This window comes from Zasmidium cellare (genome assembly GCF_010093935.1).
Source record: "Zasmidium cellare ATCC 36951 unplaced genomic scaffold M409scaffold_3, whole genome shotgun sequence".
Lineage (NCBI taxonomy): Eukaryota > Fungi > Ascomycota > Dothideomycetes > Mycosphaerellales > Mycosphaerellaceae > Zasmidium > Zasmidium cellare.
The window spans coordinates 392,163-414,843 of NW_022986947.1; the positions used below are offsets into that span (position 1 = coordinate 392,163).

The 22,681-nt window shown below is 54.7% G+C and overlaps 10 protein-coding genes across 10 annotated transcripts; 5 read left to right on the plus strand and 5 right to left on the minus strand.

Moving 5' to 3' along the window:
• Nucleotides 1-1,863: 1,863 nt before the first annotated feature.
• Nucleotides 1,864-2,746, plus strand: M409DRAFT_17452 (uncharacterized protein; the record flags this gene model as incomplete). Its single annotated transcript, XM_033804069.1, has 4 exons — nt 1,864-2,163; nt 2,218-2,226; nt 2,281-2,381; nt 2,440-2,746. 4 exons carry the CDS (start codon nt 1,864-1,866, stop codon nt 2,744-2,746), a joined length of 717 nt encoding a protein of 238 aa, XP_033673102.1.
• A 137-nt stretch (nt 2,747-2,883) lies between these two features.
• On the minus strand, nt 2,884-3,513 carry M409DRAFT_17453 (uncharacterized protein; the record flags this gene model as incomplete). Its single annotated transcript, XM_033804070.1, has 1 exon — nt 2,884-3,513. The coding sequence occupies one exon, from the start codon at nt 3,511-3,513 to the stop codon at nt 2,884-2,886; it is 630 nt and encodes a 209-aa protein (XP_033673103.1).
• Nucleotides 3,514-3,967: 454 nt separating this feature from the next.
• M409DRAFT_62970 (uncharacterized protein) lies at nt 3,968-5,898 on the plus strand (the record flags this gene model as incomplete). The annotated part of the gene is made up of 4 exons (XM_033815386.1): nt 3,968-4,217; nt 4,667-5,077; nt 5,130-5,490; nt 5,541-5,898. 4 exons carry the CDS (start codon nt 3,968-3,970, stop codon nt 5,896-5,898), a joined length of 1,380 nt encoding a protein of 459 aa, XP_033673104.1.
• Nucleotides 5,899-6,433: 535 nt separating this feature from the next.
• On the plus strand, nt 6,434-7,735 carry M409DRAFT_62971 (uncharacterized protein; the record flags this gene model as incomplete). The annotated part of the gene is made up of 1 exon (XM_033815387.1): nt 6,434-7,735. The coding sequence occupies one exon, from the start codon at nt 6,434-6,436 to the stop codon at nt 7,733-7,735; it is 1,302 nt and encodes a 433-aa protein (XP_033673105.1).
• A 1,098-nt stretch (nt 7,736-8,833) lies between these two features.
• On the plus strand, nt 8,834-10,711 carry M409DRAFT_17456 (uncharacterized protein; the record flags this gene model as incomplete). Its single annotated transcript, XM_033804071.1, has 1 exon — nt 8,834-10,711. One exon carries the CDS (start codon nt 8,834-8,836, stop codon nt 10,709-10,711), a length of 1,878 nt encoding a protein of 625 aa, XP_033673106.1.
• Nucleotides 10,712-10,998: 287 nt separating this feature from the next.
• M409DRAFT_49942 (uncharacterized protein) lies at nt 10,999-12,257 on the minus strand (the record flags this gene model as incomplete). Its single annotated transcript, XM_033811395.1, has 2 exons — nt 10,999-11,556; nt 11,817-12,257. 2 exons carry the CDS (start codon nt 12,255-12,257, stop codon nt 10,999-11,001), a joined length of 999 nt encoding a protein of 332 aa, XP_033673107.1.
• Nucleotides 12,258-12,947: 690 nt separating this feature from the next.
• M409DRAFT_62979 (uncharacterized protein) lies at nt 12,948-14,874 on the plus strand (the record flags this gene model as incomplete). The annotated part of the gene is made up of 4 exons (XM_033815390.1): nt 12,948-13,016; nt 13,091-13,924; nt 13,977-14,774; nt 14,839-14,874. The coding sequence occupies 4 exons, from the start codon at nt 12,948-12,950 to the stop codon at nt 14,872-14,874; spliced, it is 1,737 nt and encodes a 578-aa protein (XP_033673108.1).
• A 1,255-nt stretch (nt 14,875-16,129) lies between these two features.
• On the minus strand, nt 16,130-18,256 carry M409DRAFT_62980 (uncharacterized protein; the record flags this gene model as incomplete). Its single annotated transcript, XM_033815391.1, has 2 exons — nt 16,130-16,756; nt 16,805-18,256. The coding sequence occupies 2 exons, from the start codon at nt 18,254-18,256 to the stop codon at nt 16,130-16,132; spliced, it is 2,079 nt and encodes a 692-aa protein (XP_033673109.1).
• A 935-nt stretch (nt 18,257-19,191) lies between these two features.
• Nucleotides 19,192-20,787, minus strand: M409DRAFT_62981 (glycoside hydrolase family 5 protein; the record flags this gene model as incomplete). Its single annotated transcript, XM_033815392.1, has 1 exon — nt 19,192-20,787. The coding sequence occupies one exon, from the start codon at nt 20,785-20,787 to the stop codon at nt 19,192-19,194; it is 1,596 nt and encodes a 531-aa protein (XP_033673110.1).
• A 468-nt stretch (nt 20,788-21,255) lies between these two features.
• Nucleotides 21,256-22,381, minus strand: M409DRAFT_17460 (uncharacterized protein; the record flags this gene model as incomplete). Its single annotated transcript, XM_033804072.1, has 2 exons — nt 21,256-21,995; nt 22,054-22,381. 2 exons carry the CDS (start codon nt 22,379-22,381, stop codon nt 21,256-21,258), a joined length of 1,068 nt encoding a protein of 355 aa, XP_033673111.1.
• Between the last annotated feature and the right edge of the window lie 300 nt (nt 22,382-22,681).

Sequence of the window (22,681 nt, forward strand, 5' to 3'; positions counted from 1 at the left end):
AATATGGGAAAGCTGATGAGGCAAGTGAACAGCCATTCCGGTCCTATCGATCTCAGAAATTCGACTAAACGCGAGTCTACCTGTGGAATTCGTCTTGCAATAATGAACAGTCGTAATGTGCAGCAGCCTGCGCTGACCAGGTCCAGGTACTTGGAGACGTCCAGCGCGTCCGATCCTGAGAAGATAGCTGGACCAAGTCTAGCCTTGTACCACCCGTTCCTGGGTTGCGGCGCGGCTGCCGTCGAAGCACCTTCCAGGTTGAATCGCGTCTGCAGAATGCAGACGGCTGCCATGTACCTCGTGCAGCCCGCGTCTCGTGTGCCTTCAGTGATGTGAGCAGCCAATTGGAGTTGCCGCCGATCTTGCAGAAAGAAAGGCTGCAGTATGTAGGGACGGCTTGTGTTGACCGGGTTCATCAACGTGATTCGCACGCTGCCCCCAATGACTGGATGGGTCTGTTGAACGTGGATTGAGAGATTGAGACACGCAGCTCTCGGTCCACCGGCCTCTGCGGACTGGCTTGAAAACCTCATAGCAGCTGCAGCAAGTTCTTCATCGGGCCAAGTCCGATAGTCTCGAGATTTCAAACTGCATATGCCGCATTTCCCGCTTGATGATAGGCACCGAACAGACGGCAGCCAAGCGTGGGTGCAAACACAATGTACAGTCTTGATCTGCAGATGTTCGTGAAGCAGCTGGGCCGTCTCACCTCAGCCGTCTTTATCCCTTGCTGTAGTCGATGAGGTGGCAGATCAATCTCATCCACCTGTTGTACCAAGTGGATTTCGCATCATGGACAACTTGTTTCGCAGTCATTACGAAGTATCAGTGCGACTGCAGGACACGTTGTCCCTCGTGTGGTGGCGCATGTGAAGTAGTCGTGCTGGCCATGGTTGTGGCGACATTGCTTGGACAAGACTGGTCGCTCAATCTGTGCATCGTGTGCGTGACACGCATTAGCAGGATGTTAGTTAGGTTGACGGCCTGTCCCGTCCGAGGGCGGCGTCAACTCCCCGAAACTCTCAGCTGCACCAGAGCGTATTTGGTGCACTATGGATTACGACCTCATGCCATCTGACGAGCGACGTCGTTGATGTGGAGTCGCCCCTTCATTGCCATTTGTTGCTGAAACGATGCCAAACCAATGGTGCCCACTCTGCAGCACTCACAGTTAGAGGGCTGCTCTAGACCGCGCCTTAGGCATGAGGTCGCATGAGTCCAAAGCTTTGACTTGACGCCCGTCTCAATCCGTTTTCTTTGGCTCACAGATCATCATAATCCTCGAAATCAGCTATACTGCTGCTTCGGGTTGCGCGCAGTCGCAATTGCCAAGCTTGGTAGTTGAGCCGTGGGTGGGAGGATCTGGTCCAGGTGCGCGAATTGTCCTGTGCATGCAAGGCTCCTTCAGCGAGGCCAGGAAAACTTGCTGTGACGTACGGGGTCAGTCTGTTGCCAAACCCTCCGCCATGTAAGCAACTAGTGGCTAACGCTCCGGAGGGGCATCTTGATTGACGGTGACTCTGCTGCATGGCAAAGGCGGCGATTGCTTGCCAAAGAGTGTAGGGAATTGTTGCATGCGATCAATGCCAGTTGTCGCAGATGTATTTGCAGTTTAAAAGTACTGCTGAACCGTTGCCAGCGCCAGCAAGCAGGTTGCGGAGTTTGCTGCCGAGTGATGGATCATTAAGTTCTTAGCGTCGAGGGCCGCATGACATCGCCGGCGGCGAGAAGGAAACGGGCGGGCGAAATATAGGCGAGCCTGCGCATCGCTCTCCAACTACTCGGTACCGCCATTTCGTCGTGAACCTTGCCAGAGGCCCACGCCGGCAACCCTTGCTGAAGACTGTGCGGCTGCCATATTCCATGGATCCGTATCCTTATGGAGGCTTTCCGAATCCAGGAAACAACCAGTATCTGAACACGCAGCCATACCATGGAGCAGTCCCTCCACCGAATCCCTACCAAGCCTACCCCAATCAGGTTGCGTATCCCACTGCGCGACATGGGGAAGACCCGAGGCAGTGGTCACAACCACTGCATCCCACGCCCTTTCAGGTCCCAGGCATGCCTGTCAGCGCCAACGCCGGCGGGCCACAATGGCAGCCAACGTTGACCGATATCGAAGCTGACGGGCCGAGAGAGAAGATCAGACGGACTCGAACAGTGAGCGATGTATAAACCACATGATCCAGGTTAGCAAGACTGATAATCCACCAGGCATGCGAGGTAAATGCCGTGGAACGCACAAAGCTGACCGGGTAAAGTATTGATTTGGTTTAGGAATGTCGCAAGCGTAAGCAGAGGTGCGATGGCAGACGCCCATGCCGGCAATGCATGGAGCAAAGGATCGAATGTCAGTATCGCGATCCACAGCCGCCCAAGTAAGGTCTCGCCTGGCACGAAGTTGTCTCGCCAAGCTGATCTGCTGATTCCGACCAGGAAACAGAGCGAATTAGACCGAGCGATTCAGCTTGCAGAAGAAAACAATCTGAGCCTTGCGATGGCGAACAACAACCTTGATTCTGTGTACGCCGAAATGGGGAGGGTCAACCGGCGTCTCGGGGTCGAGGTTGAAAGAAGAAGAGCAGGAACCCAGATGGTGGACCAGGACGCCTTGTACCCAGCAAACGCACCGTATAACAGTGTGCAGGGGAATGTGCAAGACTACACGAGGCCGAGTGGTGGGCAACAGAGAACGGACGACAATTCGAGTGCGAATCGTTCAAAACGTCAACGACACCGATAGTTCGTGGCTTGATGCGTGTGATTCGGACGGCGGCCGTTATTCAGCAACCACAATCCGCACCAGAGGCTAACTTCTCTGCGACTTGGTTGAAGGTCCCTCAGATGCGCTCGGCGGGTATCGTCGTTGACAATGCACGCTCACGGCGGGAGAGAAGACGCACCATCCTTGACAATGACATCTTTCTCTTGGCCGCGATCGGAAGCTCCAGTTCGAAGGACCTTGTTCTCTTGTCGTTTGGCGCCAATTGGGAATCGCTTGTTCGAGCCACAGTTCATGCACTCCAACACCAGAACTTCCGCTTGTCGCTTCCTGCCCCCTTTCGACGTATTCTCCACATACTTGTTGCATGTTTGCCCTTCAATCAGAACCGCACTGCAACCTTTGCACCCAGTCCGCTTGATGGTTGGGTGCAACCGGATCTGGGACTTACGAGCGACTTGCCGAAGTTGCGAATTTAGGTGAAATGACAGTCCAGATTGGAGCGGCCTTTCTGCTGACTCGCGGCTTGAAGTAGCCTGGCTTTGGTCGGAAGATTCCTGACAGTCCATTTGGTTGTCGTCCAGGTGTAAAATGCTGGCGGTGGGTCCCGGTGTAAATCCGTTGTCCACGTTGTTCGACGGGTCAAGAGAAGAATGGCTAGGCGGACTAGCTTCTCGGAGGGCGAAGAAAGTCGCTGCTTGGTGTAGGAATGATACTCGTGCGTGGAGATGCTTGTTTGGCACACTGCGTGCGCCCTTTGCCTTTTCTTTGGATTTGTCTTTCGCCATCGTGATACAGCGTGGAATATGCAGCTAATGGCGAAGCTGGAGGTCGAAAACAAAATCGTTGTGGCACTTCGGAATCTGGTGTCTTCACATGGTTGACATGCGCGTGGAAAGAGCGTGTGACTGAGAGATCTTTCGCGCGAAGGTCGTGGCAGACCAGAGCTGAAGTGCGCGGGCGCTGGTCGCTTGCAGGGATGCGGCGCGCGGCTGGTCCCGCAAGGAAGCGCGACTCAAGTTCGACGTTTGCGTCGCCGCCCACTCACTCACCTTGCATCAACAACAAACAACACACCCACCGAGTCCACATCCTCGACCGCGACACGCTCCCATCCGCCTCATCAGCGCGAAAGTCTTCGCACTGAACAGCTGCTGGATACTGGGCAGTCAACGAACTCGACGATCCCGCAGGCGCCTCAGCCTCATCACCCACCGACACTAACACTCTCGATCCATCACCATGTCTGCCGGCGAGGAGGATCTCATCGACTACTCCGACGAGGAGCTTCAGCCAACTGACGGCGCCGCCGGTGCCACTGGTGCCGCCGCAAACGGCGACAAGAAGGGCGACCTCACGGTCTCTGGCGCTGGCGCCGACAAGGGCAAAGGCAGCTATGTCGGTATCCACTCCACCAGCTTCCGCGACTTCCTCCTCAAGCCGGAGCTTCTCAAGGCTATCACCGACTGCGGTTTCGAGCATCCATCAGAGGGTTAGTCATCTCCATACATCCTGCTTTGAGCCTACCTACGAGCCCTACCGAACGAGCGAGGAGCGTCCGTCCATCCAGTCCATCAGAGCGGGAGCAGTAAGATATCTATCATGAGCAAGTCAGATAAACATCGCTTTGGAGTTATTAGCGCTGCGGGCAAGTGGCCATGCGCGTCTGGATGACAGCTCTCTTGGTATCTTACCCGCGAGCAACGTCTGCGAAGGAGAGTGCATGTTGGAATGTTGCTATTCGACTCGGCGAAAGCCTGGGGTCTATTGGGTTGCGCAAACTGGGGCAAGGGTCTATGCACCACAAGACATTCATGCTGGGGGCGCATGTCATGAGGAGCATGGCAGAACGAGGATTTTACAAGGACTATGGACGGACGCTCTGCTCATGCTCATTTCGCGCTTACGATTGGACGAACAAACTCTAACATCTTCCTCCAGTCCAACAAGTCTGCATTCCTCAGGCCATTCTCGGAACCGATGTCCTCTGCCAGGCCAAATCTGGTCTCGGTAAGACTGCAGTCTTCGTGCTGTCCACTCTCCAGCAGATCGAACCAGTCAACGGCGAAGTGAGCGTCTTGGTCATGTGTCACACGCGCGAGCTGGCATTCCAGATCAGAAACGAGTACGCCCGCTTTAGCAAGTACATGCCAGAGGTCAAGACTTCGGTGTTCTACGGCGGTACCGACATCAAGGAGAATGAGAAGCTGCTCAAAGACAAGGAGACACACCCACACATCATCGTCGCTACACCAGGTCGCTTGAATGCTTTGGTGAGAGACAAGAAGCTCCGACTCGGAAGTGTGTCTCGCTTCGTTCTGGACGAGTGCGACAAAATGCTGGACCAGATCGGTAAGTTTGGATGCAGAGCTACGTGTTCAGAACATTTCTAATGGCCGTTCAGACATGCGCCGCGATGTCCAGGAGATCTTCCGCGCGACCCCCACCCAGAAGCAGGTCATGATGTTTTCTGCTACCCTTTCGCAAGCCACCCGCCCGATCTGCAAGAAGTTCATGCAGAGTCCTTTGGAGATCTACGTCGACGATGAGACGAAGCTCACACTGCACGGTCTGCAGCAGTACTACATCAAGTGTGGCGAACAAGAGAAGAACAGGAAGCTTAATGATCTTCTCGACACTTTGACCTACAATCAAGTGATCATCTTCGTCAAGAGCACTCTCCGTGCTACCGAGCTGGACCGTCTGCTACGCGAGTGCAACTTCCCATCCATCGCTGTGCACTCAGGAGTTAGCCAGGAGGAGCGGTAAGTCGCACCAATCCTTGAACTTGGACACAAACTCATTATTGCAACAGTATCAAGCGTTACCAGGCGTTCAAGAACTACGACAAGCGTATCTGCGTCAGCACAGACGTGTTCGGTCGTGGTATCGACATTGAGCGTATCAACCTCGCCATCAACTATGACATGCCAGAGTCCGCATCCAAGGACGTCGACGCGGAGGCAAAGGAAGCGCTGGCTCAATGTGCAGACACATACCTCCATCGTGTTGGTCGTGCCGGTCGTTTCGGAACCAAGGGCGTTGCTATCAGCTTCGTCAGCACTCCCCGGGACGAGAAGGTCATCGACGCTATCGAGGCTCGGTTCGAGAAGAAGATTGAGGAGTACCCAGAGGGCGGCAAGGGTGTCGACGTCAAGGGCGGTGATGAGTAAAATGATATCGGCTTGATCATGCGCGAAACGTTACTTGCATGATTAGGAAGTCGGGGGGGCTGTTCGTCTGCATGCGAACGTGGCAGTCATACATTGGCTGCCTCTTAGGTTAAAAATGTACTTGTAAAAGCGACGTGTTTGTTCGATGTCACATCCATTTTCTGGCTCTCCATCTCTGTTTTAAACTCGGTGAAGGTCTGACCAAAACTGGTGGTCTAGCACGCTCGCTGTAGAACAGTGCACCTGGTCAAAGTCTTGGCGTCTCGTGACTGCGCGTGAAGCTAGAGTTTGGGACCTCGAAGTGAATGCGAACTTGCTCGCACAATTGAATGCTTTCCACGCCGGACATCGACCCTTCGACAATTTGTCGTCTCACCACAGCCCAGACAAAGAGGTGTCGCCATCGCATCGTCTTCGTCATCTTTATCAAATTCGACTCAGCGGACAACATTCAACAACATCCACACTTGCACGCCCCACCCAAGCGCATCTGTCCGCATCGCCCTCACATCTGCTACGAGCACCATCCGTCGACATGTACGGCCTTCGGAATCAGCGCGTACCCGGCATGCAAGTCCATGCTGTTCCTGAAGCTGAGCGTGCCATTGACAGCAGTGGCCGACGTCTTCCATGGGCGTACGACTACTCTGGACCCGACAGTGGCGAGCGACCGCCCGTCGAGAAAGGCCCGTTTGGAAGAAGTATGCGTCGGACTAGGAGTGGTTTGTCGAGGTCCAGGTCAAAGACAGCGGAGCCGAGACGAGAGGAAGACAAAATCAAGGCAGAGAACATGGCAGCTGAAGATGCAGTCTTCGGCTCACTGAGAAGAGTCGGGACAAAAGAAGATGCAGGAAAGAGAGACGCCCTAGGCGAGGTTGATCCCAATGCTGCAGGTGCACAATCGTCCACAAGATTGTCGACAGCGGATACTGCAGATAGCGAGCCGACTGAAGTCTTACTGTATGGCTTCGGTGAAGATCTACAGTGGTCTGCAATTGACTTCTACGAGCGCGTCTCAAACGGCTACATCCTCGAAGACTACGACCGCCAGCCTCCAGGTCAGCGCTACGATGTCTCGCGCACAATGGGACGCGCGCAAGCACAGAGAAGCCTTTCACGAGCGGCTATGCGCAAGAAGAACAAGTTCGCCGGGGGAGAGCACTGGATCAAGGTCACATTTGAGTCGAGGCAAGCAGCTGAACTGGCTATTGCAAGACAACCACACACGATCAGAGGATACTTGGTGTACGCAGAGCCCTACCAAGGCAGAGGACCACAGAAAGATGAGGCGGTGTTGACTACGCAGGCAGGCGCTCAGATCACGAGTGAACAGTTGCCTAAGACATTCTCAACAACAGCAGGGGTTGTCGAAGGTAGTCCCAATGGGTCTTCCACAGTGTCATCGGCGACGGCGACAGCACCGACCACAGCAGGTCAGCCGCTACGCAGTCCTCTTGGTGGAGCGCAGGATTCGCCAACTGCAAGCTCGTCTACACTCAACAACGGACTGGCTGCTCGCCCGGCGGCTGCCACCCCTGCACAGCAACAGGCGACTGGATTTCAAGCAGCTCCGGCAAGTGTCGCACAACCTCGCCGCCTACGAATCGACGGAGCCATCCCCGCGAAGGTTCTCCCGGCCGAACTTGCCCTAGCACCAAAGCAACCCAAGGCGTCCTGGACCTCGTGGATCGGTGCAAGCGAGATCATCGGCTCTGCAGTACCGCGCAAGGAAGATGGTACATTCGACTGGGACCGAGCAAGTCTGTACTGGAGGCTTTTTGCGTGGTTGGACTGGGTTCTGGGAACAGACTTGTGCGGGTTGAAGACTGACGACTAAAAGAGCAGCCTTAATGATGGAGAGCTTGGGATCGGGAACTTGATGGAAATTTGTTCTTCTAGCGAGGCGTTCGAAGAAGAGGACCGCCATCAGAGGGAGTCGTGGACTATAGTGAATACAGCCGGGTCTTGCATCAAAATTAAAGGTCATTCTCATGAAATGCACCATCTTCAGCATTGAACAAGCGTTCATCGCCGATCGCATATTCCATCAGCATTCAGTTACCTCAAGCCTGCCACGCAGTCCTTGACCATCATCTTCGTTATAGACGAGCACATGCAATGCCACGCGGACCCGGTCTCTTCGCCGTGCCGTTGAGCTTACGGCGCAGCTCTGGTTAGACCTACCGGTTTTCGAGACTGGTAAGCAGATTGATCGAAGCTCCATTTGTTCAAATAGTTGACACGCTAATTCATGTTCCGGAGGCGAGTCCTTGTCCGAAGGGACAGATGTGAGGACTGTACCTCGGGAGAGATGAGTGGTTTAGGCTCGTATTCGTGTTCGGATTAGAACGGGTTCGATGGGCTTGTTGTATGAGGTCTGCTAGGACTCATGGCTGTGAGGATTGTTGGAGGGCAGTGATCGTCAGGTACCATATCAGATCACTCCACTGTCATGCTTCTTTGTTCAAGTTCGGCGGCCAGTTGTTGGAGGAATAGATGCTGCTTGCAGAGATGCCGCGGAGGAGGTTCCTCTTCGTAGCAGGAAGCAATCCATTTATCATTGCATTGATCAAATTGTCAAGTTGTATCCAAGCTATGCCTTGAAGTATATGACAAGTCTATCAAATCTCTACAAATGGTCATTTAGTGCACTGAATGACAGCCAGATCCAAGCACGTGCAAACGTTTCCAAACGGGCGGGTAGGCGATCCGTTGATCGCCGACCAGGGTGGGCCCTGTGAGGCTTGAACATCTGGCATCTGCGCCTCTCGTACATGCCTATTTTGAGCCTTTGAGCTCGGTTTGTCTGCTGCAGCCGCGTGCGTTCCTCACGAGCACCACCGCGCTTGCTCCGCTAATGTCTCCAGCTATGTTCATTCCTTGACATCGCCAACACACCAACACCAACATCCAACAACTGCCATAAGCCAGGACAATGGCTTACACCGGCAGCCTCAGCGAGGCTCTGCAGAAGGCGGCGGACTACCTTGAAGAGAACCAACGATTCCTGCCGATGTACCTCCACCTACTCGTGTCCGCCCTCTTCCCAATCTACGCAGGCGCCCATGCTTCTCTCTCGCGGCCATTGTCTGCCGGCAGATCCAAGAAAAAGCCAAAGGACGACATCGACGAGGATGACGAAGAAGAGGAAGAGGACGATGTGCAGAAGATGGAGGGTTTGAGCAATAGGGATGCCATTGTGTTCCCAATCACTGCTGGCGTAGTGCTCGCTTCCCTATACTTCCTCATCAAGAAGTTTGGAGCGAACCTGATCAATTTGGTCTTGGGAGTCTACTTCTCTTTGATCGGAACGTATAGCGTTGGCAAGATCATCAACGATGCATGGACGACGATTGAGAGCTTTGTCAGCCCAACCTACTACGTAGACCAAGGGAAGCTGTGGAAGGTCAATAACAGTGAGCGCAAGGTGATTGCGGTGGACACCAAGGGCAAGAGTGACATGCAGAGATCCTCTCCTCTAACTGGACCGCTTGGTCGTCTCCCACTACCAGAACCGCTACTTAGCCTTGCCTGGAGCTTGAAAGACTTGACGAAGCAGAAGTTCAAGGTCAAGGGCTATCTGAAAGATCACTTCGACTTCAGCGTGGTGTTGACCCGCCACAATGCCATCTCGTCAGTACTGGGCGCTTCTGCCATCGCGTATTCGATCCTCGTCGGCAAGCCATGGTGGCTCACCAACCTCCAAGGCTTTGCAGTCTCGTACGGTGCCTTGCAGCTCATGTCGCCGACTACTTTCGTCACGGGATCGTTGATCTTGACTGGTCTCTTCTTCTATGATATCTGGGCTGTCTTCTTCACTCCATTGATGGTCACGGTGGCCAAGAATCTTGATGTGCCGATCAAGCTCGTCTTTCCGAGGCCAGATGAGCCAGGTGCGCCCGGTGAGCCTCCTATCAAGAGCTTCAGCATGCTTGGACTTGGTGACATTGTGCTGCCTGGTCTCATGATTGCTCTTGCTCTCAGATTCGATCTGCATACTTTTTACCTTCGCAAACAAAAGACCAAACCGGAGTCGATCGATGAACATGGCGAAAAGGAGGTCGAGTTTGCTCCGTACGTTGCAGCGACCGGCCACTGGGGCGACAAGTTTTGGACAAGAGGCGCTACTTCATCTTCATCACTCCGCGCTGTAATGCCTGAGCTTCTCACAACCAGCTTCCCAAAGCCGTACTTCACTGCTACCATGGTGGGGTACGTGTTTGGAATGCTATCGACGCTGATCGTCATGACCGTCTTTCAGCACGCGCAGCCAGCGCTGTTGTACCTTGTTCCTGGAGTATTGATCAGCTTGTGGGGCACTGGACTGGTGCGTGGCGAGCTCAAGCACATGCTCGATTACAGCGAAGCCCTCACTCTGGATCCAGCCGAAACGAAAGACGGCAAGAAGGCCGAAACGACACCGGAAGACAACCGATCGTTGTTTCAGTGGCTGAAAGACGAGCTACTCGGCACCGAGACGAAATCTGAACAACAAAAGGCTCAGGATGGCAAGAAGACGGACGATATCGCTGACGGCGCGGACATGAAATCAGCGGAGAAGAAAGTCAAGTCTTCAGGCGCCGACGACGGAGTGGTCATCTCGCTCTACGTTACTCACCACAAGTTCAAAGGAGCGTCTGCATCTACCCAGATTGAGTCACCATCGTCCGAGAAGGATGGGCAAGCACATCGCACATCTGAGTCAATCTCCGAGGACACAGTCGTGGTATCTTCGACCGACCTGGATGTTCCCAACGACAGCGAATCACACAAGCGCCGCGTAACGCGCGGCAAAGGTTACAGCGAGAAGTAGCAATTCTCCTGCAATCCTCGGCAACAGGCTAGAGCTGGTCGAGACAAGCGTAGTCTCTTTACTATTTTCGTGCATAGCGAGGCGGACTCATGGGCAGGCGTTATAGGGATATGAGTGAGCCCTATTTGATGTGGGTCTCGATGTGGGTCTGGGACAGGACATGGCTGATGACATGGCATCGGGGTGAAGTTGGGACAAGCATGAAAAGGCGCACATGGCAACTCCACACGTGTAATGGGCACGCAGTATTGGCTGCAGCATGCCTTGTATTGTTAGTAATCCACGTACTACGGCGGTCGGACGTCTGGCTCGAAGTCGAGCCCGCCTGTGTGGTAATCCTCCTCATCGCCCTTCGCTGCCTCCCCACGTGGTTCAGACTTTGACACTGCTGCTGCCGTCGCCCCTCCGCGTCTCCTAATCGCGTCTCGAATCCTCAAACCTTCGGCCCGCTTCCTCTCCCTCCTCTCCTCTGCCGGCTCCCACGACGAGGTCGCCTTACTAACATCCAAAAGCGTCTTCTCAGGCTTTAGTAATGCTCGCCGAAACCTCTGCTTTCGCTCTTCGTTGGTGAGGAATCGACGATTCGCCAACTGCACGAGAGTTGCAAGATACTCCTCTGTCACCATTGGCTTGATCGTAGCAGAGGAAGAGGGGTCCACACCTTGTCCCTGTTCCTGGTAGCCGATTATACTGGACAAGAAGAGGCCCTGGGTGCGAACAGCCACTATAGGCGTAGGATCTGTGCCGGCGATGGAGCTGATGCCGGACTCTCGGAATCCCGCTGATAGGCCGGCTGCGTGAGCGGTTTGGGCGTGTTGTAGCGAGGATGTCAGGATGTGAAGGATCTAGTTGATGTGCAAGACATGTTGTTTAGCGGGACTGAGTTGTAGATCGATTGGTGATGAATTACGAAATTGGGAAATGCCCGCGCGCGGTATGGCGCTGGATAGGGAAATTTCGATTACGCGTGTGGGTGCGGATGTAGGTTTGCGGATGTAGATTTGTTGTTGTTGATCTGGGTGGATCGGGTTTGCCGCTTGGGGGAGCGATGGATATAGGAGATAACAGGAAGAACGCCGTGAAATGATGATTAGTAGGGACTTACCAATGGTTCGAATCTGAAATGTACAAACCGTATGCCGGTCAAGGTGGATGGGGTGGATGGTTTGGTGTCGGGGTCCATCCCAAAGAGTTTCATGAGGCCGCCTGTCGTAGCATCTAACTCCAAAGGATCGTGAGAGACGAAGAGCCACTCCCCACCGCCTTTGCCGCTGCCCGCGGTGGACGTCGTCGCCGCGGTAGCAATTGTGGCATTGTCAATATCCTCATCTGGAAGGATCTTCTGCTGCCCTCCCTCGAGATACACGGCCATCCTGCCAGCGCAGCTGCTCGTCGTGACAAAGCCATCCAGAGCATTGATTTCCGCACAGAGTTCTCGCACACCTCGGTCCACTGAGCCCTTGGGGCTCAGATCGGAATACGCTTCTTCTGGAGCTGAAAGCTGAGCCAAGGTTTTCGCTTTCTTTTCGTCGAATCTGGATGGCATGGCGTTCGCTGGTGGCCGCTGGTGCCAGCCTCAGTCATTAGGTAAGGGTCAGTTGCGAGGAGCAGACGTCGAGGAAGAAATGTTTAAGCTCAAGACAGCCGCTGGCGGCGGGCAAGGCTGTACCAATGAGAATGTTCCCCGCTACGATGGCTTCACTTCCCTGTCGAAACCCCAAACAACGTATAGCATCCTACGCAGGATTTTCGAGGAGCATTAATCATGAAAGGCAATCGCGACTGAACGATGCTGAGAAAGCCAATAGTCCGCTCACATGAGCAGTTGAAGCACGCGACAACCCTACTTCTCGCCTCTTAAAGAGTAACCGGTTCAAACATCCGTCGCAGATAGCCTCCGGATACGTCTTCCATCGGGTCCGCCGACAGCCCGCGACTGTCGTAACCCTTCATGCAAGGTAGCGAAGGAATCTGGTAGGAGTTACCTAATTTCTGCCCATCCTCCGGGTCCACGTTCCTGCACTTACTCCACGCCCTGGCATAGACTTATCCGCACGAGTTAGATTTGCGAACCAGCGATACCGCACGTCATGTACAGCCTTGCTCAGCTCAAATCATATATATCGCCCGTGGGTCCGCGGGTCCGTGATGGCGACGATGGGTACGCCGCACGATGCGACAACCATCAGGACCACGCGAAGCACACCGAGATCTCACGTTGAGCGAGTGCATCGACATGGGAGGAGACAGCCCTGCGCAGCCAAGCCCAACGCCACGCACTAAACTGGCATGTCGACAATGTCAAGTGAGTCTGATAGGGGCAAACCGTGCTTCATGCAAGATCCGCCAAGACGGTGCTAACATCGGTTTCTCACGCAGAAGCGGAAGATCAAGTGTGATCGAGCACTGCCCTGCAACCATTGTCGTCAGTCTGGCCTTTCATGCTCCCAGGGCATCCGCAAACGTCGCTCCACGGTGGAGAGCCATGCCCTAGAGCACCGCAATACCGAGCTTCGCGATCGGCTCGACCGTCTGGAATCGATGGTCGTGAATATGCAGGGTCAACCTGCGAACGGGTCCATCATAGAGGAGATCAGGCCGAAGAACGTCAGGTCCCCGGGAGTCCAAGTCGCAGCTGCTAACCGCTATGTGGCCAGCGGGTTCTGGACTTCCCTGGCAGGTGAGGTGCAGGCGCTAAGGGAGGTTCTGGAAGAAGACGAGCACGATAGCAGCGAGGAAACTTCCGAAATGACTTCGCCCTCGTCTGGTGTCCTGTCTTCCGTGGCCCATACGCCGGGACAGCCACCCGGCTCGTTCGACTTCATCATGTGTCATCCGGGACGCATCTACGAAGTCCCTGGGGCGCTTCCCGAGCTGCATGCCGAGATGCAGACGGTGCTGTTTGACGTTTATGTGAACTACATTGACGCATGCTGGAAGGTTTTCCACGTGCCAACTGTGAGCGCGTTCGTCCAGGAAGGCAGGCCTTACCTGGACCATGACGCGGCAGCTCCGTGCAATCGGGCCCTGAAGGCTGCTATACACTTTGGCGGCATCTCTCAGATGACCGACAAAGACTGCCAAGCTAAGTTTGGACAGCCACGTGCAGATCTAGTGAATTACTTTCGCCGCATCGCAGAGGCTGCGTTGGTGCAAGCTGATCTACTCAACACGAAGTCGCTAGCGGCGCTGCAGGCCTTTGACGTATATGTGGTGAGCATGTTTGATGCAGCATCCATCTTGTACTTCCGCTAACTCACTCAAGACAACCACACGCAAACACGATGCAAGCCATCGAAGTTGGGCCCTCTTCGGACTTTTGGTCCGACTCGCCCAAGCGCTCAATGTCGACAGGGAGTCACCATATGAGAGTTTCTTCATGCAGCAGCTTCGTCGACGGTTGTGGCATCACATTCTCGTGCTGGACTCATTCTTCGCTTTCGACAGGGGCTCCGAGATCACCATTCGACCTGGCTCGTGGCAGAGGCCTCTCCCAGTGAACCTCAACGATGAAGACCTTGTGGAATATTCAACGGCATCAACCGTCGAGATCGGCCGCAGACAACCGACCAACATGAACTTCGCCCTCGTTATCGAAGAGCTCTACATCATCGGAGATCGTTTCGAAGTGCTCCACCCATCAGTCGAACCGGATACCTGGCAACGTCGCCTCGAGCTGACGAAAATGCACAACGAAAACGTCCAGGAGAAGTATACTCAACACTGCGATCCCAAGATTCCTCTCCAGCGCTTGACCATGAAAATTAGCCGGATCATCCAATCCCTCAACCTGCTGAATTGTGTGCGGTCCTTTCAGCGACCATTCCCCAGCCAAGGCGCTCCCGCAGATGCACCGTGGGTTTTGGAGCTTGCGGTGGATGTCTTGCGGAAGACCGAGGACCTCTGGAGCGATTCTGAGCTGGATAAGTGGAGCCGTCTCCCCTGGGTTCAATGGCATCCTCTAGCCGTTGCTCTTGCGGGATTATGCGCAATACGCAAGACCCCACTCGCCGAGGAATCCTGGACAGTCGTGGACCGCTTCATGGAACGCTCCGCAGCCATTGTAGCAGATGGAGGCAAAGGACGTCTCTGGCAACCGATCGCAAAACTCTACCGCCGCGCCCTAGCTATGCGTGATCTCGACACGCAACCCGAGATCTTGATGGGCGATCTCGACGCTACACTAGGCTTCGACAATCCCGCCGCTGTGACGACGGGCGCGGATGCATCGAATGCGTATGGGATTTTGATGCCGGATTCGAATTCACCGGCTTTCGATACGAATGATTGGTCTGTGCCGACGTGGTTGATGACGAGTGATTTCAATCAGTGGCAGGGGTGGCAGTACCCCGGGACGAATATGCAGGGCGTTGATGGGGTCGTTGGGCAGATGCCTTGGGCGTGAGAAGGGTGGTGGTGTGCTCTCCAAGATGTTGGTACATGCCGGGCCATTGAGGCAACATCGGGAGCAGTTGTGGCCGCAATCATCCGCAGGGATATGAGTCCCCATGTGAACTGAACCACTTGCGTTCCTGGTGCATTTCAAGCCAACAAGGAAAAGGCCAACAACTCTTCGCACCAGAGGCTGTCGCAAAGCAAGGATAAAATGGGAAAAGAAAGAAGAACGTGTACATGACCTGTCCATGAGATAGCAAGGCTCACACAAAAGATCCCCTAAAAGAAAAAAAAGTAAACCACCCAACACATCCAAAAAAAAACCCTCTTGCCCTTCATCAAGCCCATGCAGTCCCAAACGCCAAATCCAAGCCCTACATCCCCATTCCCAGACTAACCCCCTCCCCTCCAATCACACCCCCCGACACAACAGCCTCTTCATATGCGTCTCGTAAAAGAGTCACAAAAAGGCGAGATCACGGCCGGAGGAACATAGGGCGGCGTCGAGCGCGGTGAATGATTGGGATTCTGAAAGGCGGAAGCTAGAGGGTGGATGCATGCGTCGCCCTTCCATCGCCCTCAGTTAGGGCAGCTGGAGGGAGGGACGTCACATGCCAAGCTAGGCATGTACAGATCATTGATCACATGTCGTGAAGGCAGCACATTGTAGGTAGCTTGGGAGGAGGATTGGATGCTCTGATCATGTTCATACAGTACAATCGTCCACTATGACCGTCGTTGGGAATCTCTCGTCTCTTCTTCTTTCTGCCTGTGAGTAACCAGTGCAATCCATGAAAAAAACAACAACAAGCACTCATGATGCATGCTCCGCTTCGCTTCGTACGCTCTTCGCTTCTTTCGCTGATCCAATTGACAGTGGAAAACACACACAAACACAAACAAACGCCGTACAGAGAATTTCGAGAGTCGCTGCGGCGTGCTCTCGCTCCGGTCCCGTCTCCTCACGTGCCTGCAAAAGCGAGCGCTTCAAGGTCGCTGGTAAAGAAAAGAATCGTGAGTGGATCAATCACCCATAATCTCGCTCCCCTCACCGAAAGCTTCGTCACCTTCCACCTCGTCCAGAATGGTCGCGCCCATCATGCCAGTTACATGTTGCGCACCACCGCCGTGCTGGATGACAACAGGTGTGCCGCCGCCAGCCCAGATCGCGCCCCCAGTAGTCGCGGGTGCACTCTGACTGAGATTCGACAGCGCTCCAGCAGATCCATGGCCATGATTTGGAGGTATAACGCCCTGAAATCCGACGGCTGAGCTTGGACCTGGTATGATAGGCGTGTGGCCGTGCGGGTAGTTGCCATGAACGTTGACATTGACAACCGGCGTGTTACTGCCATCAGAATCTGGATTGTTGTCGTCGATGTCCACGTCGATCGCGTCACTGTCGTCGGCCACGGATGATGCCACGGAATCAGCCGCGGCCGCCGCGTGTGCCTTTTGTTCGTTGAGGAAGTCACGCAGTCTCGCCACGCCTGTTCCCGAAAACACGCAAAAGACGTCCCGCTGGTGTTCATTAAATTCCGGCGGGGCCTCTCTGCAAAACGCTAGGAGCTCGTCACGAAGGAAAGCTTGCACTCCTGTTAAGCTCAAGTGCGTGAGTTTCGGGCAGTTGTTGAGGAGGATGTGGATGCCCTGTAATTGCGTTAGCTTTGCGCTCGAGTGAGATTGAGGTGAACTTACATCAAGTGTAAGGAGTGTGCAGTAGCTGAGATGCACTCTCTCAAGAACGCTCACACCGTTCACCTTGCGCCCATTCTTCACCTCACCTACGGCGAGGCTGTAGATACTCCGGTCCGTTATGCCAGCGCACTTCACCAGCCCTATCCTCTTCAGCTTCGGGAGGCCTGCCAGTTTCATAACACTGTTGTCCGTCAAGTTGCTGCAGCAAGCCAAGTCGATGTATCGGATCCGGTTGCATGCCTTGGCCAGTGCTTCGACCGAGAGATCTGAGATCCGTGCGCAGTGCCCCAGATGGATATAGTGCAGATTCTTGCCAAGCTTGGTGATCGCAAACACGGCGCGATCCGTGATCTGCCTACACTTGGCCAGGATGAGATTGCGCAATCGCGGGCAAGACTGGATGATCTTCTCGACGCCCTTGTCACCCAGTTCGCCGCAGTCCGTAAGGTCGAGGATGCGCAGAGAATCGAATGTAACAGGTAGCTCTGGGTCGTTGGGAATGTCGAGGAAAGCCGAGTCGTTGATCCGTGAGCAATGCGCCAAACGCATTTCGCGAAGATGCGGGCATGAGGTAAGCAAGGCCGTGATGGAAGGACTCTCGAGGTTCTGCAATCCGTAGAGGTCGATCTCGAGGAGATGTGTGCAGTGAGTTGCGACAGTAAGAATCGACACGTCGGTAAGCTGCACACAGTTGTTGAACTTCAGGCGCTTCAAGTGCCGGCAATTTCGCGCAATAGCGACAATCGACGCGTCTGTGAGCTTCTTGCAGCCCGTGACATTCAATCCTTGCAGCCGTAGGCAATTGTCCGCAACCGTGATCATTGTGCGATCAGTGAGCTGGTCGAGACCAGTAACGTCCAGTGCCAACAAGCTCCTATTGCCATCCACCAGCGGCTGCAGACTCAAGTCCGTCAACTTGCAGCAGTTTGTGAGCGTCAGCCGCTCAATGCGCTTGCACTCGATCATGCCCATGAGCGTACCGTCGCTGACTTGCCCCGCTAGTGTGGACATGTTCAGCCGCTTGACAAGCTCCTGATATGCGAAGAACTTCTTTGCTGCCCGAATGCTCTGTACCACGCTGTGTATGCTGTCCCACTTGCTCATCGCTGGCCGATGCCATAGCAGACCCACGCTGTTCCGCGCCCACTCTTTCGATACCAGCATACACATCTGCAGATCGTGCGGAGATGTCAAACGCGCGAAGATGCTGATGAGGATTTCGGCTGGCAGCCGGTGAACAGGTGACACTCGACATCGCTCCTCATACTCCCTCCTCATGGCCTCGGTCTGTGATTGCTCCGGCGACATGTCCATGCCGAGCGAGGACTGCGAGTCGTTGGCCTGGAGCATGAAAGAGTCATTGTCGTCGTCGGCTCCGCGCTCGGGAGAGGTGCTGGAGGAGCTGGAGCTGGATGCGCTGGACATGCGCTGCAGGCGTCTAGAGCGCGACATGCTGGGAGTCGTGTTCGGCGTATCTTTCAGGTGTGCGCGCACGTGTCTGGAAGTGAACGTATTCTGTGGGAAGAGTGATGGTCGCAGCTCGTGCGGGTGGAGGTCGGCTTGGTGGGGGAGGCCGCTGATGGTTGTCGCTCGTAGTTGTGCTGGAGAAGTGACTGGTGGGCAAGTGGCGTAGGTCGTCCTCACAGGTCTGGGTCGTGAGCAGCGAGTGTCGCGCTGGATGCGAGTGTTGCCAGCTCCTAGATGGAGGTGTCAGGACCGGGTCGTGTGTGTTGTCTCAGACTGCTGATCCGCCAGCCAGGCAGTGTTGGGCGCCCGAGGCCGTGGCTGGCCAGTGTGCTGCTTCGGCGTTCGCTGTCTGCGGGGGATGGGCGTCGGGCATGCAAGTATACCGCGATAGTAGTCCGGACGAGAGCGGCAGGAGGTGAAGTTGAAGGTGGAGCCAGTTACGCCAGAATGCATGCGCATCACAAGAAGGCTAGCGACGGTCTGAAGTGGGTGGCAGGCGCGCACGGGACCACCCGCCCCTACTTTGACTGTGGCTTTGGCGCCCGTGCACAAAATCGGCACCGATCGCTCTATAAATACACAAGCCATTCACCTCACAGTCCTCACCCATTGGCGATCCGTTGATGGTTCGCTCCCCTTCAGCCTTGGCTATCTTGCATATGGACCGCATGTTCTCCTTGCCACAGCAGATCAAAAGCATACCAGGATTTTCTGGGTATGGCTGGTGACTCTTGTTTGCTCCTACGACAAATTCCCCAGTTCAAGGAACATGTGAACAAGAACGTTGGAGGACGTAGACCGATCCTCCTCATTACCGCTTTAGCTGAAAGGTATCTATTTCTATCCGACTTCACTCATCCTTCCCACGACCCCAGGTTCTTCTACCTTCGGCACTTCTGTCTTACTGGCGGACTGCCTCCTCAAATACCAGCGACCTCATAAAAGTCACGAACACCTTGCCTCATGCCCTGCTCAAACTCCCACACAAACTTCCCGCTCTGCCCGCTCTCGCGCAGCCGCTTCAGGATCCATAGGTCGAGCATTCCAATCTTGTCCGTGCCGCTGTGATTCTGCTTACTACGCATCTCGAAGAAGGCCATGGCATCATGGAATCCCACATCCCAACCTTGAGGAAAGCGCTCGTGCTCGTAGTGGCCTGGATGGTTTGTATCCCAATACTGGCAATGGGTACCCCACGTCGTCCCTCTACGGTGATCTTTCTCGGCATGCGCTCTCTGGACTGCAGGCTGAACATGGGCGGTCTCCATTGCCAATGACTTGGGTCTGATGATAGCATTCTGCTCAGTCAAGTGCTTGAATCCCCAATCACCACCTGGCATCCAGTCCATGACATAGGTCCAGAAGAAACTTCCGCCGGCGCGCTGCTGGAACCGCCACGACTCGGCATTGCCAAACTCTCGGGTGAGGTCGTCGCGAGACTTCTGGTTTCCAGCAAGTGACCACGAAGTGCCGTCCAAAGCAGTACTGTATTCGCCGACGATCGCCTGCACAGCGCCTCTGTCAAGGACACTCCCATCCTTCAGCTCATGCTCAGCGAGTTTGCTCCAGACTTCGCCGGTTATCTGCTGAGGCGATTTCTTGTGATCCTCATCTGTATACGCCCAGTACAGATGGGTGTCGACCACAAGCGGGCTCGCATTGTGTGCTTGTACGGTGTTCTTTTGCTGGGTCCATGCAGCACATCGGCTGAGATCCCAACCATCGGAGATGTAGATGGGCATGGTAGGATCGATACTAGACAACTCCTTGTGGACTTCCTCGTACCATTCGTACATATGAGGAGCATTGTACTCCGATTCATTGACGACTTGGATACCTGCAACGCCTTCCATGGACTTGGCTTGCTGCGCGATGAAGCAAAGACAGCGAGTTGCCAGATTTCTGTTCTTACGAGAGTCCCAGAACTCGGCCTTGCCACTGTTGGTTCCAGAATGATCGCCTTTGTTAGCTCCTCCGGGTACGCCATGCAGATCTAGCACAACGCCCATGCCTCGATCATGACACCGCTTCACAACATCCTTAACCATAGCCCAAGCATGTTCGTAGATAGGTCCCACCGACTTGAAAGGCGCGTGATCGCAATAGGCCGGGCCCAGGGTCCAGTACCCTATCGGTAGTCGGATAGTCGTACATCCAGAATGGCACCTCAGCCATTCGAGATTCGCGTCGCTGCAGTAGTTCTTCCAGTGCTGCTCAAATCGCTCCCGTGCCTTTTCAATGCCTTCATGCTTCACCCACCCCTCAGCAGCAACAAGCTCGCTCGAGCCCTGAAACTCATCCCGGAACATACTCCCCGTAAGCCACCTTTCCAGCGCAAACACAGAACCCAAATTCGTGCCATGGTGATATCGGTACTTGATTACGTCTGCATACGTCGGAGGTTGTATCGATGAGGATGCTGAAGGTCGATCAGGAGGTCCGTCGACTTGAGGTGGGAAACGCTGTTGCTTCACATCGTCGAGCGCCGCCTTGGCCTTGTTGAGGAAGGACTTCATTGCGCGTCGTGTCCTAGGATGTTGGATACTAAATTGAATGATGAGGAAAACGAAGACGCAGGCGAAGATGATGGTGAGGTTGATTGACCACGACCAGGACATGTAGAGAGTGATGTGGAGTTGGCTTCAGCCTGGATGACGTATCTTGCTCGTGGAAGTTGCGGACATGGTCGAAGTAAGACATGGGAGGAGGCACATCACGACTGCGAAGCAATGTGTGATTGCAAAGGCAACTACGAGCAATGTGAGCGAAGGCGCGTGAAGGTGGAATGTGCGAGTGTGTTGTAAGGGAGGCGAAGGAACTGAATGTGGGGACTGTGGTTTAACTTCACGTGATCATCAAATTGCAAGTCTGTTTTCATGAGAACACAAAGGCGATCCAGGGGTATATCCGTTCTGCCGAAACTCCCCAACTGTCCTTTTACATTCGTCTGCCTCGGTGGCGCTGGCTGAACCTGCCCGTTTCGATTACTCGTCCCCAATCCAGGCGAACCCGACGCCGGTGATTCCAGCCGCCAGTGCCCATACACTTGCCCATCCCAAAGCACCAAACACCTCCGTACCCTCGATCACAAAGTACGCGCGGACGAAAGAGTTGGTGAACGAGCACGCCGACAAAATCAGGGTGCGCTTCGCCACAATCTCTGCCCGTGGCGTGAATCCAGCCTCGCTAAACCCCAGATTGTACGCCAACGTTTGGCCCAATGTGGCGGTCTGGGGATTGAATGGGACCTTCTCTGGTACGATATTTGGGTCTGTGAGACCTGGGTTCACAGCCGATGCGATTGCCGGTACGAAGATGAATTGAGACGCCGCAAAGCCCAATGGGAGGAAGAGCGTCAGGAACAAGACGACATTCGCGTCATGCGCTTTTGTAAGGCTCCTCAGTCCACCGAAGTGGGTGACCATGTATGTCGGAATCCAAGACTTGAAGCACGCGAATACAACGATAGTGTAGACTGCAGAGCCAAAGACGGTGACGAGTGTCTGAATGCTCTTGTCCTGAACGACCTGTTGGTTCACCGTCTTGCTTTCTGGGTCGGCATGGCCACTGTTGAGCCGGCGGAAGACAGCGAAGGGGAGGGTGATCGTGATGATGTCAATGGCGAGTGGAAGGATCGCCGTGAACAAGTCGATGCCGTAGAAAGTGTTCAGGAGGAAGTAGTGGGGTACATTGTTCAGCAGGGTGAGGTATGCCAGATCGAGGTCTGCCCAGCAGTCAGCGCATGCGATCGTGTGCGATCAAGTCGAACAAGCTTTACTCACAATCGTAACAAGCGTACCAAGCGATCCACAGCTCTGCAACCTTCCAGATCACCATGGCAGTGATGTGCCATGCCGTCGTGAGATCACGGCTGACAGCTGCCAGCTCTGGGCCTGTCACGGGCGAGGAAAGCGTCAGAAGCAACGAGCTCAGACTGAAGGTCATCAAGACTGCAGCTGGGAAGCGCAGCTGCTGTGGGATCCAGGTCGACGAGGAGGCGGGCATGGCGGCGGCGGCGACACCGTTGGTGTCTGCAAAGTCGCGCGACTTGACTTCGGTGCTGAACTGGTCGTCGGGGCGGACAGAGAGGCGGGCCACGTGAGATGCCATGGACAGCGACGCGTGAGGAATGATGCTGTCGCGTTGTTGTTTTGCTTGGATCAAGCTCCAGCTCGCGCGCACAGACGCCAGCCGCCAAGAGCGGCACCCCAGACGTCACCTTGCTCTCGGCCCTCCGCTCTGCTCCCGTCACCTCCAGGGCCATTCTCAATGCACTTCATCATTCAATCATTGTCATCATCGAGAATGATCGTGTCCTTTGGAGTCTTGTCTGCACAGGCAGCAGACGCTATCGTATTCCTTCGGCTCGGGTCCGATGCGTACCACGACGGATCACCCTAGAAAGCTGAG